The 17,110-nt window shown below is 37.9% G+C and overlaps 1 protein-coding gene across 2 annotated transcripts in view; it reads left to right on the forward strand.

Moving 5' to 3' along the window:
* LOC148367217 (uncharacterized) overlaps nucleotides 1-14,670 on the forward strand; it is a 46,838-nt gene extending 32,168 nt beyond the window's left edge. The window contains exons 22-30 of one of the 2 annotated variants that reach the window (XM_088334042.1): nucleotides 3,603-4,358; nucleotides 4,596-4,669; nucleotides 5,589-5,616; nucleotides 6,426-6,566; nucleotides 7,353-7,463; nucleotides 8,512-8,606; nucleotides 10,180-10,272; nucleotides 10,351-10,468; nucleotides 12,164-14,670. In XM_088334042.1, coding sequence (XP_088190168.1) covers nucleotides 3,603-4,358; nucleotides 4,596-4,669; nucleotides 5,589-5,616; nucleotides 6,426-6,566; nucleotides 7,353-7,463; nucleotides 8,512-8,606; nucleotides 10,180-10,272; nucleotides 10,351-10,468; nucleotides 12,164-12,322 — 1,575 coding nt within the window. In that variant the 3' untranslated portion in view covers nucleotides 12,323-14,670. The remainder of the gene's footprint in view (nucleotides 1-3,602; nucleotides 4,359-4,595; nucleotides 4,670-5,588; nucleotides 5,617-6,425; nucleotides 6,567-7,352; nucleotides 7,464-8,511; nucleotides 8,607-10,179; nucleotides 10,273-10,350; nucleotides 10,469-12,163) is intronic. The other variant, XM_088334043.1, reaches the window with a different exon arrangement.
* The last annotated feature ends 2,440 nt before the right edge of the window (nucleotides 14,671-17,110 follow it).

Genomic DNA, 17,110 nt, shown 5'->3' on the forward strand with positions numbered 1-17,110 from the left:
ATAAGGACAGGGAAATCTCTCATCACAAAATGCAGATCAAAAAACACAAACATCTTGATTCGGAAAATCCCTTTTTGAAATTGGCATTGAGTGAAAAAGAAATTGGTTTGGCCGAAATGTCTCAAAAACTTAACATGAATAAGGTCGTAATCCAACAGATTCAGAAAAAAACTGCAAAGCAAGAAGATGTTTTCCAACAAGATAAAGAGAGTGTAGTGAAACATTTGGAAAAGTTTCAGAATAAAATCACAGGCTTTGAAGATCAATCTGATGGAACAGTTTTCTTCAATGGTAAGGGTGACGAATCAGAGGTCAAGCCTACACAATTAAACCAGGAAAAGGAAATGCCACAGAAGTATTCTCAAGCCACATTAACAACACAAAATGAGGGTCAGAGAAAAGATCAAGAAAGCGAAAATTTCACCAAAGAATTTATTGAACTTAATGCTAACTATAAGACTCTTCTGGACAAACACTGTCAGCAGACAAATGAGTTCACGGCGATCCGCTTAAAATATGAAGAAAATCTTACAGAACTGGTCCGACTCCGTGAAACCACGCTTTCTAATTTAGATGAGCTTAAGATTTTAAGACGTCTTATTCAGAAAGATGAAACTGTACAAGATTTAAATAATTCTATGTCTGGAAAAGAAATACAGTGCCATTCACTTTCCCAATATCAAAATCAATCTGAAACTAAAGAGAATGTTCTCATCAACAAGGAAAAAGCAGAAACTTTGGCTTCAGATCTTAGAAGTCCCAATGCAAATGAAGAAGAGGCAGCAATTGTTGATAAATACCAGGACACTTTCAATGGATTTAAGGAAATGCTTAAACAGCAGGAAATGGAAGGACAGCCAAAAACAAATGTTATGTATCAAGACTTAATTGAACAAAATAAGATACCATCAGATCAAGTTTTACCCATCCTAAGAGTTTTGTCAGAGTTACAACACCTGCTTTCTGAGAGCGAGCACAGTTTAACAGAAATACTTCAAAAAGCAGAGATGGGGTGTCCTGAAAAAGAAACTAATTATATACATTTGAAGAAAGACGGTGCACATGTCTTGAGAGTAATTCATGATTTCAAGACGGAGTTGAGTATGTTTAATACACAACTGAACCAGGGCAAAGAGCTTAAACAGATATATGAAGACATTCCTGAAAAGTGCTTTGCGGGAGAACAAATATCAGAAAAGGATGTGCTGATTGCAGATCTTCAATTACAATTGCAACAGGTCACAAGAAATCATGAAATTACCATTATGATGTTGAAAGGAGAAATTGACAATCTTCGTAAATCTCAAGAAGAGTTCTGCAAAGAAAGTGATCAGGATAAGCAGAATAAAATGACTACACTATCAAAGAAACTTCAAGCAGCATTAATTTCTAGGAAAGAACTCATTAGGGAAAATGCATTATTGAAAGAGCAGGTTGGAAATCTCTCAACGAAAATTAACACTAAAGAAGCCGATTATATTACCCTAGAATCTTCACTTGCAAGAGTAAATGAAGAAAAAATAGGCATGGAAATGAAAATGAATTTTGTTAATTCTGACAAAGCCATGTTTCAAGCTGAGTTTGATCGTATCCAAAAGGAGAATTGTAGTCTATCAGACGCATGCGAAAGTTTAAAGAAAACCATTGAAAATATCACCCAGCAGAAGCAAGCATTTTCCTGTCAGCTGGAATCCCTGAAAGACTCTCAGACAGAGGAGCTGACCAAATGGAAAGCAAGGCATTCAGAACTCAAACATGCTTATGAGAACCTTTTACAAGTGAATGAGAATTCGGTTAAAGAAATAGACAAGTTGAGACAACTCTGGGAAGAAGCCAAAAGTGATAAGAAAGAAGCCCTCAGAAAATTGAACAAAAATGAGACTGAAATGGTAATCATTCAAGATCAAGCTAGACATTTAGAGGAAGAACGAAAAAGACTTAAAGAGAAGATGCAGGATGTGTCTAAAGAAAAACAACAAGTGATTGAGTATGTACAGCATGAAAACGACAGCCTTAAAAAAGAACTTGCGGGAATTAATCAATCCCAAAGGATGGCAATATGTAAGCTGGCAAACAAGAATCTAAACTCTGCAGACAAAATTTTACAATTGAAGTCATCATCTAAGGCTTGTGAAGGAATTACAGACTTGCAGGTTAAAAACAGAGACCTGAAAGAAGATCTTAATGGTAGTTGTTCTTTAGAAAAAGAATTTAATATGCATCTTAAACTTGAGGAGGCACAAAGTGTAAATACTTCATTCGCTGGCCAGACTGAGGCCCAAAATGCTGAATTTAGTGTCATGCTTGAAAACATCGCTGAGTTGCAGAAAGACAAAAAATCTCTTTCCGAAAGAATTGAAAAAATACACATTAGTCATGAAATGCTGCTGCACACAAAAGATGAAACCATTAAGGAACTTGCAGATAAAATACATCTGCACAGCCAAGAAACTATTAGTCTCAACGAGAAGCTTAGAATATTAGAAGATGATAAATGTCTTCTACAAGAGGAACTAGAGAAGGTTAAAGAGATTTCAGACAAAGTGAAAAATGAAAAAGAATACCTAGAAACTGTGATCCTCAACAATTCCAAAAGAATAGATGATCTTTCAGTGTGTGTCAGTGATTTGCAAGCCCAAAACATCGAACTGTCTTCCCAGCTTGCTAATGGCAAGGAGATGAATGTGACTGTCCGTCGAGAAAAAGAGGATGACCACCTTAAACTAGTGAAAGATTTTGATTGTAAACTTAAAGCTGCGCAACTAGGTATGGAGTGCTCCAAGAACACGAACCGAGAACTGCAAGGGCTGTTAAAAGAAAAGCATCAGGAAATAAAACATTTGCAACAAAACTGTATTAAATACCAGGGACACATATTAGAGTTGGAACGCTCTTTGAAATCCTCAGAGTTTAATTGTGAAAATTTGAAAAAAGAGTTGAACAAGTCCTATGACAAAATCTCATCTGAGATACAAATCCAAGAGCAATCAGGAAAAATACCAATGCTCAAGTCAGAGAGAGGCAATCTGCAACTAGTGCTAGAAAATGTCTGCTCTGATTCTGCTCCCATAAAAACAAAACCAAGGGAAACTGCTGTCGAAAAAACATTATTTAGGGACTACCATTTAGAACTTGAAAGAGATGAGGATCAACTGAATATCGAAGTTGGTACGACTTTGGGCCTTAGAAATGAAATGAAGAAGTTATTATATCAGATGGATGACCTTTGTTCAGAGAACGCCATGCTTAAAGCCCAACTCATTCAATACAGAGAGGATTTAAACCAAGTATTATTCTTAAAAGACGATCAGTTAAAGGTTTTGCTAAAAAAGCAGCAGGATGTAATACAAAATCTTGAAAACCAAAAGATTGCATCGGAAAAACAGTACACACAAACACTCTCAGATCTCCAAAAGGAAACGGATATCGGTTGTTCTTTAAAATCAGATGTTTCTAAACTTAAAACTCAGGTAACACAGCTGCAAAATGAAATAGAGAGTCAAAAGAGAAACAATGAAGGTAGAGTCATTGTTGATCTGCAGCAAATAGTGGCGACCAAAACGGCTGAATGTGTTGATCTCCAGCAAAAACTTTTCTCTCAGGAAACCCAAATTGATGGCTTGAAGAAACAAATGGAATTCCTTGAAAATGAAACTGACAAGAAAATCGCTAATGCAGATAATGAGTATAAAATTGAATTGGATGTCTATAAACGTGACGTGGAGCTCATGAAAACTGTACGAGAAAAGGCTGAACAAAGAGTCACGGAGCTTGCAAAAGGTCTACTGGAAACCGGGAATTCCTTTTTGGAGGCCCAAAAGCACAATAAAGACTTAAAAGCTTCGAATGATTCCCTTTGTAAAGCCATGGCAGCCTTGCAGAATGACCGTGACCAGCTCATTGAAGACTTCAAGATTTTGCAGAACAAGTATGATGAAGAGCTCAAAGAGACTCGGGCCAATCTCAACAAAGTTGAGCGTTCTTTTCATGATGCTGCATCTGATGTGGCCATGTTGACCAAAGAAAGGGAAATCCTCCTTCATCAATTCAGAGCATTTGAGAGCAAAGAGACTCACACAGAACTTAACAAGTTGCTGGACAAGCTAATGAAAGATTTGAAAGACAAGGAAAAACAGCTGGAACTGGTTGTCCTGGAAAATTCCACTTATAGCAAGCAGCTTTCTGCATTCTCCAAATCCATGGCCAGCCTTCAAAATGATCGTGACAGGTTGGCTGATGAGTTGGCAGGAGAAACAGGAGTGGTTGAGTCCAGGCAAGGGTCAGGCCTAAACATTGTCAGGACCGTGAGTGAGAGAAGCTCTAAAGGAAGTGCTTTCCAGATTGAAAAACACAGGGCGGTAAGTTATGCCTCCAGCAGTGGTTTGATTTTGACTGTTGCTTGCACTTCATGTACCTACATGGTTTCCTTTTGCATTTGGCATGTGAGGGCAAGTCAAAATTATTTTTCTTAGAATAATATCTCTCCCTCATGCATGGTGTTATTGTATAGTGCACATTAGCTGCTGAATATTTTGTGTTTTATGAATATTATTTTAAGAGGAATTTCACCAACACTCTAATATTGGTTGTCTCAGGTGGATGAGGTGCGGCCAAAGCTGATAACTAAGAAAGAAGCCAGCAGTTTGCAGAACCAAACGGCTATCCAAAGGTAAAGCAAACTTGACATATGTTTAAGATTATAAACCTAGAACTCAACACAAATGCAAAATTAAAAAGAGAGTCACAAAAGAAACAATGAAGGTTGAGTCATTGCAGCAAACAGTGGCGACCAAAACAGCTGAATGTTTTGATCTTCTGCAAAAACCTCATTCACGGCCAGTAGGGATGGGTGATACTGAAAATGTTGGTATCCATCTGATCCAAGTAAATACAGAAGAGGGTCAGAAACCTACGCAGGTTACTTGCAGAACCTTGAAAAGTTTATAAAAGGCATTGAATTGAATATTCCAAAAATATGGCCTTAATTGGCATTGTAATGTCTTAAATCCAATTTTCAAAAGTTTTAAAAATGTATACACATGAGATTTATATTTGTTTGAAGTAAAATATCTCGTAACATTTATCAATTGTCTTTAATAATACACCGATTTATTTGAGTGGCAACATCGCGTGACACAAATAACAAAACTGTCAAAACGGGGATGTGGTTTCAGTCAGGCCTTTCAGAGCAGACGCATGCAAAATGGAAATACATCCGTGGATTTTTGTATGCAGATTTCTTTTACATTTTTACAAAATTCTGCTTGCACCTTGTTTTGAAACCATCATTTACGAAAAAAAATGAAGGTTCAAAACGAGCCTCGGTGTCCTTAAGTAATTGTGGGAAGGAGACAAGTTTGAAGTGGTATGGCAGTTTTGTTGAATTTTGTCTAAAAATATATGGTATGGCTCTTTAAAAAAGCGAAATATTATTTGATGATGGCTCTTTGGGTCAAAAAGGTTTCCGACCGAGTTGATTGATGATCCAAATCTTATACTTTTTGCTTGGTAACATCGCAATCATTAAAATATTACACTACAAAATCCTTTACAAAACTAATACATTAATGTTCTTTTACTGCTTGCAGGTCTGCAAGAGACCCTTCACCAGTCGAGGTAAATTTGTGTGCTTCTATGTCTTTTAGCTGTTGTATAAACGTAATATCAAGCACAAATTACTATTTTTTTTTAATATTTTGTTTTCTCTTTATTACGTAGTTATTCCAGAGTTCTGTGTCTAACTATATGCTTTTCCTCTTTTTTCCCTCACATTTTTTCTTTGTTTTTCTTTTCTCTTTCTGCTTCTCTTTCCTTTTTTTTTCTTTGATTTTCTTTTTTTTTTTCAATCATCTTTATTTTCTCTTTTTTTTCATTTCTATTTTGTTCTTTTTCTGTTCTGTTATCTCCCTTTTCTTCCCTTTTCTCTCCCTTTTCTATTTTTCCCTTTTTTTTTGTCCTGTTTTTTATTTTCCATTTTCCCTTTATTTTTATTTTTTTTTCCCCTTTTTTATTTACGAAAGGCTGGACAAGTTTATGAAGGAAAAACTGCATTCTGGTCACTGAGTCTTTGTAGTTTGGATTATGCATTTTAACACTCGTTTATGGTTTCACTACACAATACAATGACATATAGTGTTCAAATATTACACTCTGTCCTCTTAAAATAACAGATCCGATTTGGGAAAGTGAACGATTTTTCAAGTTCAAAAGTAATTATTTAACAAATACTCCATATATTTGTGGATGGCACCTATCAGACGGGAGGAGATCTGACATCAACCCCACTTTATCCTTGCTGCTTCAAGGGTGGCTCCGTGACTTCAACGCACGGCAGTCAAAATCTACACATTGGCCCTATATAGGCTGCGGTCATCAAATATGATGGCAAATTTTTTTGTTCACTGTGGACATTCGTGTGCAAAAAGGAAACGGCTGTTACCCAGAATGCAATGGAAGAGGCAGTGAGTCGACTGGAGGCGGAGAAGATCCAGCTACACAGAGAATTGCAGCGCTGCTTGTATGACATCCAGCAACGTGACCAACACTTTCTGCAACTTAACTCAAAGGTTAGAAACATTGTTCGAAATTCTCTGTCTCTTTATCTCTCTGTTTGTAATCAACATTTTGAGAGGACTGTGTAAAATATTCAGTGCCTCCTATTCGTACAAAAAACTTTCATTCAATAACAGAAAAAGCTGAGTTTGATCGGGTTGGGCGGTGAAGCGGAAGCCGCACCGAAACTCCGCGCCGTGCTAGGGTCGTCGGCCGAGGTTGATTCCCGCAAAAAGTGAAAATCTGCAAAGTAGCGACGCCCCTTCATAAAAAAAAAAAAAAATTTTAAATTTTCTTTTTTTTTTTTTACTATTACAGGCCGCGAAGCTCTGAAGCCACGAACGTCGAAGCGCGAAGTAGCGAGGTCCCACTGTACTGATACCCCTTTGTATTACTGACACCAAAAAGTAGTACGTTGCTCTGAAAGTACCTCTAATTCAAAGTTACCATATATACTCTCATAGAAACTGACCCCCTAAACCTGCTTTAAAGTGGCCAAATAATAAAAGCAATAGAAGCGGTGAAGCCTTCAAATTTCTTATCGATCTTGAGAGCTTGCAAATGAACGTACAGTGCCTGCAAAAGTATTTGCTCTCCAAAAACTTTGACATTTTGCCGTATTTCAGGCTTCAAATTTATAGATAAAAACTGAAAATATTTTCTAAGAATCAACAATAAGCGAGACACAATCATGAAAGGAAACCATATTCAACATTTTATGTTGTGCTAACAGATAAAAAAATTGATACATATAAAAAAGCCAAGTGTCAAGTTATTCTTGCTTTTGTACATGTCCACAGCTGCAGCAAGCGATGGAAGAAAAAGCTTCTGTGGACACTCAGCTGAGTACCATATCGCAAACGCTAAGAGAATCCCAAAATCGATGTCGCTGGCTGGAAGGCCAAGCCCAGGTAAAGTTTTATGTGTGTCCCATTTGTGTTCTGTTTCCATGCATTTAGCGCTCAAACTACTGCCAAAGGGGAAAAAGTTGTCCAGAGTTGCTTCTCCAGCTTTGCCCGACAACCCAGGCGGTTAAGATATTCGTAAACTGACATAAGATATTCTATAGGTGGGGGTAAGTGGACATCCAAGTAGCCATAGTCCGTATTACGGCTCCTAAAAACGTGGACAGAGAGAAATTAAAGCTCTTAAAAGAAAATGCCTGGTTAGCTTCACAGAGCTCTTGTTTTGATGGCATTCGCCACCTCCCATATCAAGTGCAAAATAGGAAGAAAAAGCAGCCACGTTTCACACAAACTCCCATGGGTTAAATACAAACCATGCAAAGCTCGCCTCGCCTGTGGCAAGAAAAACGCCGTTCTTTTTGTGAAATTGCAACTTCCCTTTTCAGCAGTATTTTATTTCTCTTGTTGCGTATTTTGGAGGTCAATACATTATTGTAGTAAATAATTGATTGAAGAATCTGATGAGGCGAATTCTATATTTTTATCAAGTTTGTCTTGCCTGTTGGAGTACAACAGCAGTTTTTAGATATTTTTATCCGGATAAACGACTGACAGACATAGTCATCAAACTCATCATGATATTTGTGGCTACACACAAAATGTAACCGTGACTTCTTGATTCAGTTTGGAGGTTCTTTTTACTTTAATCAGAACATGCACATTCGAATATAAAGGGAGATTCGGAAGACAAATGATACACTGAGATTTGACTGACACTGAAGAGAGGGAAAATTACTCAGTGTAGTTGAACTTGCATTAAAAAAAATAATTTCTCAAGAGGACAGTTAGGCAACAAGTCATCATTCCAATCAGATTAATATTCCGTCCAGGGTTGAAACATCCTCTACACTTTTATGGCCAAAACTGACAACATGCGGAAAATTCAGTGCATCCCCCCAGTTAGTAATCTGATGTTTTTGCAAGATGTTTTATCTTTTTTTTTTAATGTTGTTTCAATTGTTGGAAGAATTCATTGTGTTTACTTGCCTTTTAGGCTTCATTAAATGCAGAGGTGGCTCCTGGAGCTCCCCAGGAACGGAACAATATAGATGCCACTCAAACCGTTGAAGTGTCCCAACTACAAGAGAAGTATGGTCACTTTCACTTTTTTGTTGTTGTTGCAACATTTTAGCTTTTCAAGTCAGGGATTTCATCAGAAGTTTTTGATTTGGCAAAAAAAGTTATTGGCGTTGATCACCTATCCCAGGGGTCGGGAACCTTTTTGACTCAAAGAGCCATAAAAGCAAAAAATATTAATTTTATTTTGGGAAAGAGCCACACCATATATTATGAGACAAATTTACTAAATTGCTAAACCGGCGCCCCAGACAAAAGCTTAGTCTTCAGCACATTTATTTTTGATGATTTGATAAAAATTATGAAAAGAGAATAATGCCAGAGCCCGTGTCCCAAAATCAACAAACAGACCACTCTAAACTTGTCTCTTTCTTGCAATTACTCAAGATCGGTTAAACTCCTTTTGACCTTTTTTTTCATACATATTGGTTTCAAAACCAGATGCAAGCATTTATTTTGTAAAAACGTCACAACATTCTGAGAATAGGGAGCCTTATGTGCTTACCTTTGGCGAGAGATGGGAGGGAATGCTTGTACTTTTTGCATAGCTCGACCCATCCCTCCCACTCACCCAATCAAATGACTAAGTTCTCTTCCGGTGTTTTGGCGTATTTACAGTTCTGTGGATTCATCATAAAGTATCTGAACACTGAACACAGATTATATAGTGAACTTTTAAATAAATAAATTCTTTAGCGTTGTACAGCCAAAACGAGTTTTTTTCCCCCTTTTTTTGTGTGACACCTTGACTGTAAATCGTAGTGAAAAACGTGCCCTATATATACTGCTAAGTGTTATACCTTAATTTAGCTTTGGTTTGGCTTTACGTGTACCTGAATAGGATAGACAACACCGGTTTTGAACAATATGGAGAAATTTTGCATGCAATCAAATTGGTCTCTGAGCCACAGATACTCATAGAAAGAGCCATATATGGCTCGCGAGCCATAGGTTCCCGACCCCTGACCTATCCGTTTTCCCACTATTGTACTCTAGGGGTCTCCAACCTTTTTCAAGTTGAGAGCCACCTTTTTATTACAAATTTGTGTCAATGGGACTCACATTGATATCAACCTTCTGTTATTACTATGTTATCACCGGGTTATATATTGGAAGTGGGGTTAAACAGATTTAGTCAACCACAAAAAAATACCAGAAAATAACAGTGCCACAGGACTGGTTGGCTATTTTCAGAACAAGTCCGCTGGCACCTCAGCTGTCTCAAGGGGCCACCCCGGTGCCCCTGGGCACCACGTTGGAGACCCCTGTTCTACCCAATATCACATCCCATTCATAGTCCAACGATGAACCTTTTTTGAATCTAATTCTTCTCTTACTAACCCAAACAACAACACAGATTCTCTTACTTCACTACAGATGTTCGTTGTTTAAGGATGACTAGATTCACAACTTTGTAGGTCCCCCTTACGTATTTGAAACAATGAAATCCCCACTCTGTCTTCAGTAGATTTTAAAAAATGCCTTTACTTCTGGATATAGTTTGCAGTCCATAGTAAAGCATTTAGCACTGTGTAAGAAACGTTCCTAGCCTTGCTTGGATTGTTTTGCTTTGCTCTACTTTCAGGCTACTTGAAGTAGAACGCAGCCTGGCAGTTGAGCGCCGCCGAAGAGAGACTGCTGAAGAGGCTCTGTGTGTTGCTGAGACCAGTATAAAGAGGTGGTGACAGAAAATCCTCAGTGACTGTATCATCAGTGACAGTAAAAACATGCTCAGAATCACTGTGTTGTGTTGCAGCATCGGTTTAAATGCGCCTCAAGACATTCCGAGAGACTTCAGCAGCATCGAAATGGAAGGAGACGATGAGTGGGAAGCTGTTAGCCTTAATCCAAACCAGCCTCTGATAACACGCAAGGTATGTCATCGCAAAACTGCTCTCAAGATATGACTTGACCTTTTTTGCAGTGACCTACTTATTTACAAGACCATTTTTTAATTAAAAATCACATTAGGCTCAAAACTCTTCTCAGCAAAGTGTTTTTCAAAGTGCTAATTTTGCTATACCAAAATCAATTATCAACTGTTTCCTGTATATACTCTCCTATACGTTGTGCATAAGCCAATCCCCTAAAACTGCTTTAATATTGCAACATACTAAAAAGAATATGTGCCTAAACATTGAGAATCATTTACATAAGGATTAATTAACTCGCAATAAAGATCAAAATAAAAGCATTTTAAATTATTGACGACCTTTAAGCAGCGCCTCGATGGCAGACACTCGTACGCTATTCTCATATTTTGCAATAATTTCCTTCTTTGACTCGATCATTGTAGTCCCTTTTAGAATTATCAACTTCTCCTCATCACTAATGATCTTGGGACACGTTATCATTGGCAAAAAAGGCAATAAAACACACAAAATCCCAATAAAATGAGATGTGGCCCCTCTCAAATACAATTAAGACAGCACTGATTTGACATGCCTGCTCAATACAATTACTTAAATAAAGCAAAATGATTGAACTGCACATCATATTTAGTTTTTTGGGGGTAAAATATATGTCTGCTTCCACTCATCACTACAGCGATCTTTGAGAATTATATATTATTCATATGGTGTATCCAGCTAGTATTATGGCTAATAATCACACCGTGAAACCTTAATTATTTAACATTTTCGATTTGAACATTACTTATATTGATTTGTATTTCAATGTATTTTTTATACCATAACTTAAAGGAACAGTGTAATATTTAATGCCTCCTAGTAGTGCAAAAATACATGGACTATCATACCAATTTTAGAATAAATATTCATAGGTTGAGAAACTTGTGTATCTTTTTCATAGCAAAATCCATACGTAGTAGTTGCTGCCATGTTTGTCTGCCATCTTGCTGCTTTGCTGTGCTCATTTGGCACTAGTTTTTGTTCGCATTAGAATATACAGTGCCATCTAGTGGTCAAATATTACATGATGTACCTTTAAAGGTGGAGTGTCTCATTTGAAGTGTCCTCAAAAGTTAATAAATTGAATAGTTCTCTCTTAAGATTGCGTTAACAATGCCAAACTGAGTTCAAAGAGCCTTTATATGTTTATTTTTTTTCAACCGCGCCTATGCTTTCAATCTGCTTTTACATTTTAGCTACTCTGTCCTGGGAGGAAAGGGCGAAGGGTGGGGGGGACTATATAATAATAATAATAATAATAATTTCCTTTGTATTGTCATTCTTTGTAACAATGTACACAGAACGAAATGTCGATACACCTGACCCGTTGTAGCGAGTCGATGCAGCCGCAGCCCATCAATGCAGTTTTTCCGTTAGTGTAACATGGAAACGGTGAAAGTGAGAAAAGGCCTGTTTCAAAAACAGTCCAAATGCCAAACCCAACCCAGAAAAAGATGACAAAAGCAGAGTTTATTCAAGCGCTTTTAAGAAATGCCTTTATTTCATGCATAAGATGAGATTGTGACGTTAAGTCAAGAGATGGCGGCAGAGAGTAACAATATAATGCTGACCTCCTTAAAGTTCATATCTTTGAATGTTTTTTGCCGGTGATTTGAAATTCCTTCACGAGATGTGAATCTCTAAATCGTATGTTCCCAGGTGAAAGGCGGGCTGGCGGCATGCAGACATTGGTTCCGAGGACGAAGCTTGTACTTTTCCCGGTTGCTGACGAGCCGCGCGCGCTCACGTTACTTTTTTCTCACCTATTTGCTGGCCATTCACCTGCTTGTCCTATTGTGCCTTAGCGGTGTCCTCTGAGAAGGTCATCAAAATGTTGTACAATTCTCAATTACAAATCAGTTTTCGTCGTAGAACTGGAAAGTTAATTTTTGAAGAAACGATTTACCCCTATGTTGACTGTCACTCGATGGAATTACCGTAATTCCCAGACTATATGGCACCGCTAAAAACATGAATTTGGCCAAAAATTTGAAGTGCGCCTTATTTAATTGGAAATGCATACACTAACAATAGGAATTCCTCCTATTCAAGGTTTTACAGTAACCATATTGAGCAATGATTGATCAAATCGATAAACATTGCTGAGTTCGTATGCAACGGGAATCAAACTAGAGTCGTGGCTGTGAGCGTTCTGACCTTTGACCACTAGACCATCAGTAGTACAAACGACGTACGACAAGGCATTGGACCATATCTCATTATCCTACAATTTTTACTCGCATTCACTTTTACGCATTCTCGCCACTTCATCACTCACAAATATAAGAGAGTGGAGAAAACTAAATACTTAACAAGGTCTTTTACTCACACATACGTATTAAACCAATAGATTATTTAGAAACAGGTGAAGAAGCGGAGAGACTATCAGAATGCACTATGCAAATCATGGTTGTGGCACTGTGAGCAAAAATAATGCGATAATGAAATATGCTCTAATACTGTTTTGTGGTTGGTCGAGTGAAAATAGTGTCAGTCCAACTCACCACCATTTCTCGGATTAGTTTCCCACCGCATTCAATGTTTTGTGGTTTAGCTCGGTGGCACATTTTAATGCTTTGCATTAAAATGTACACGTGCACACAAGCTCCTACTGCAGCCTCAATTTCGTGCGCCTTGTGTATGAAAAATATACGACAAAGAACTAGTTTTTGAGGGTGCACCTTATAATGTGGTGCGCCTTATAGTGCAGAAAACACGGTATACGTGACTCGCTTGTTACGTCACACGAAGCCTTAAGAGTGAGATCATTTGTACATCTACATCCGTGTTGAAGTGGGCTCCAAGTGAGAAAAGCATTGAGCCCTTTACAAAACCCCACTAACAAGAAAAAAGTTCGATATCCTGTTAATCAAAAGAGAAATCTAATCTCTTCTTGAGATTCCTTTTCACAATATTTTAACTGCTGGCTTTGTTTGTTTTCCGGTACTTTAAAATGACCATAGAAACGGTACTACTTTCCGTGCATGTTGGACACATTGCACATAGTTCTTCTGCTGTGTAAATGGATGCACTGTAAGCACACTTTAGTTCAAAAGCTCAGTGACAAAAGCACTCAATCGTGATATCAGTGAGATGCTTCATTTTAGTTCTCGTATCGAAAAGCAATATGTTTCCGTTATGAGTGGAAAACTCCAGTATATTATTTTGTCCTATAGCTTTAAACCATTTTTGATGTATGCAATACGTAAAATGAATGTGTGCCATGTTATTTTAGTTTCCTGACAACATTTCCTCATGTGTGAACATCATTGAGAGAAAAACCTCTAGACCAGGGGTGTCAAACAGGTGGCCCGCAGGCCGGATCAGGCCCGCTAAGGGATTGAATCCGACCCGCGAGACAACTGTGGAAAGCGCAAGAGAAAAACGAGCTGCAGGTTTAAATATGTACACTTGATGTTGCTAAAGCCAGGTGCCACTCACAAAGATGCTGTAGTTGTATTTCTTTCTCTCTCTTTCTCCCTCACTTTTTCTCTCACTTTCTATCTCTCTCTTTTTCACTGTTTTTCTCTTTCTTCGTTCCTCTTTGTCTCTGTCATTTTACACCTTCTTTTGCTCTATCTTCCTTCTCTTTCTCTCTTGCTTTCCCCTTCTCTCTTTCTACCCTTCTCACTTTCCTCTTTTCTCTCCTTCTTGCTTTCAATTTCCCTTTCGATTTCTTTCTGTCTCTCTTCCTTTCCCCCTTTCTCTCCATTTCTGTTTTTCTCTGTTTCTCACATTCTCGCTCTGCTTTTTTTCTCTCTCCCTTTTCTCTCTTTCTCTCTCTCTCTTTCTTTCTCCTCAATCGTATAGTCCGGCCCCCGAGAGAATGTTTGTTCTATCGTGTGTGTCCCGAGTTAAAATTAGTTCGACACCCCTGCTCTAGACAAATCAAGTAACACCATGTTTCTATATTTCTTTCAATGAAATGAATGTGATTCTTTTTCTTTGAATTGTACCTATCACATGGACCTCTTTGCCATTTATTAAGATGTTATAGGCAAACAGAACCTATTTATGGAAGATTAACTACTGAAAAATGTGCAGATACTGTTTGCAAGAGTTGGCTATGATGGTATGAGTCTTCATATTGGTGCAATATTTTGGTTTTGCTAAACTATTTTCAGATCACCATGTCTAAAAATATGAAATAAAGCCAGTTGATTTATTGTCTTGACCGTAAAATCATTTTTAAAAATTCCCTGGAAGAATCAGATTATTTCTTTTTAAATACGTGTAAGAATTCCGTCCCTTGAATTCTTCCCACATAGAGCACCAACCGTGTTTGGAACTAGACACAGCTGAGCCCAATCACCACACATGATTTGAGGGACAGAGCTCGAAGCAAACCAGAAATTTCATATTTCATTTGTGAGAAGGCTGTGCACGCGCCTCTGAGCATGCAAGCTGTGCAGATGCTCCATAAAGATAAGGAAACAAACAACACATGGTGGATGATTACAAAAGAAAACAAAAATCAGCAAGAGAGAAGCCCGACCCGAACCTGACGTAATGATTGACATATTAGGCCCGAATCAGAGTGTGTCCATCAGTTATAAACTCGGGCATAAATTAATAGTGACCAAGGGCATTAAAAACACAATTAATAGTGATAATATACCTTCAATTTTTTGAGAACACTTAAAGTGACACTCCCCACCTTTAACAATATTGAAATGATTAGTTGATTAGTTGTAGTACCCCTAAGTGACAACAAAACAACCTTTTATGTGTATAATTTTTTTAGGTTGATTTCAGCATTTAAAAAAAAATTGTTGGTGAAACAGTGGTACTTCTACTTACGAATTTAATGCATTCAGGGAGTAGCTTCATAACCCGAAAACTTAGTAAGTAGAGACGCATTTTGAATGTAAACATGCTAAGCCGTTCCAAGCCCTGCAAAAGTACAGTATAGTTTTTCAATAAATCATAAAAGAGCATCAGAACATGAAACAGATTAGCGCTCAACAACCCTAAAACAAGAGAACATTATTAAAAAAAAAAAAGAAGTATAAAGAAAATCATTAAAATATTCATTTGGAATAAAACTGGCTAGTGTGTGATCGGCCATGGGGCCCAACGGTAAAAGGAGAAGAAGTAATTGCACAGAGGCACGGCGGCTGAGTGATTAGCGCGTCTGCAGCACAGTTCAGAGGTGATGGGATCAAATCCAGCTACCAGCCTTCCTGTGTGTAGTTTGCATGTTCTCCCCGTGCTTGCGTGGGTTTTCTCTGGGCACTCTGGTCTCCTCCCAAATTCCATAAACATGCATGTCCGGTTAATTGGCCGGTTCAAATTGTCCCCAGGTGTGAATGAGCAAGTGAGTTTTCTGTCTCTGTGTGCCCTGCGACTGACTGGCAACCAGTTCAGGGTGTCCCTTGCCCACTGCCCGAAGATAGCTGGGATGGGCTCCAGCAACCCCGTGACCCTACTGAGGATAAGTGTTGCAGGTAATGGAAGGATGGATAACTACACAGGATTTAAACTTAAACTGTTTTAATGTGATTTTATTTACTTGAGCTTTGCATAAGGTTGCTATTGTTTTGTATGTGCATGCTGAGTTTTTGTTGCCCAGATAAGGGGCATATTTTACTCCTTTGTCGTTTTTTTTCCAAACCTCAAAATAAAAATATCAGAAATCTGATTTTTTAATTGCATTTTTTAAATTTTACCAAAACAATAGAACATTCTTTAATTTATCGATATATCAAAGAAGTTAAACTTGTAACAGTACAACACAGTAGTCACGTCATTCTCCAGAGGATGGTTTCCACTCCCTGTGGTGTGTCTTGGGCAAGTACAGCCTGGTGGTGCCCATCCCTCTCCAGGCTGTCTTTTTGGGTAGGAGTTCGCTCCCCACATGAAACCGATGGTACTGGTTTCCATGTTTACCAGTAGCAGAGGAAGCCTCCTGGGCTGACTCAGATACATCACTCTCATCATCTGGGCGCCATTGTTTTTCAGTGCAAAGCCTCATCCCACACATTCAGAGATGAGCCGGTCCTCCGCATGGACGGGCAACAACATGAGATGGAACTAATACTATATCCCAAATTACTGAGAATCATATTGAACAATACTTGTGCTTAATTTGTTTATTTGATTTATACTCTTATTATTTGATAGTTTATTACAGTACTTGAATTTATTTTGACTCTTTTAGTTTATTTTCAAAATAAATAAAGTGTATTGTTGATTGAATGATTTGATGATCTGATTGAATGGTTGTTAAAAAATCAGTTAATAAGGCGTTGCTACAGTTAGTTTTTTTTCACCAAGAACCTTTTTACTTTTACAAAACTAATTATTTGAACGACCACTTTTTACTTCTACTCGAGAAGTATTATATTGAAATAACAGTTCTTTTACTTGAGTGAAATGTTTGGCTTCTCTACCCACCTCTGATCAGTACAGCGTGACATATTGAACTAATACCTCAAAGGGTCTTTTTCCAACGTTATTTTACAGCAATCTCCTATGTAAACAACTGTAGCCTAAGAACTTTTACAATAATTGTACTGTTCAATGCAGAGTTATGCTAAAAAAAACGGACTTTGTGTTTGACCTACATTATTGGCTGAATTGTTGACAATACAGCTGCGCCATCTT

The sequence above is a fragment of the Urocampus carinirostris genome, chromosome 4, assembly GCF_059441175.1.
Source record: "Urocampus carinirostris isolate Australia breed hairy pipefish chromosome 4, RoL_Ucar_1.0, whole genome shotgun sequence".
In the NCBI taxonomy this organism is placed as follows: domain Eukaryota; kingdom Metazoa; phylum Chordata; class Actinopteri; order Syngnathiformes; family Syngnathidae; genus Urocampus; species Urocampus carinirostris.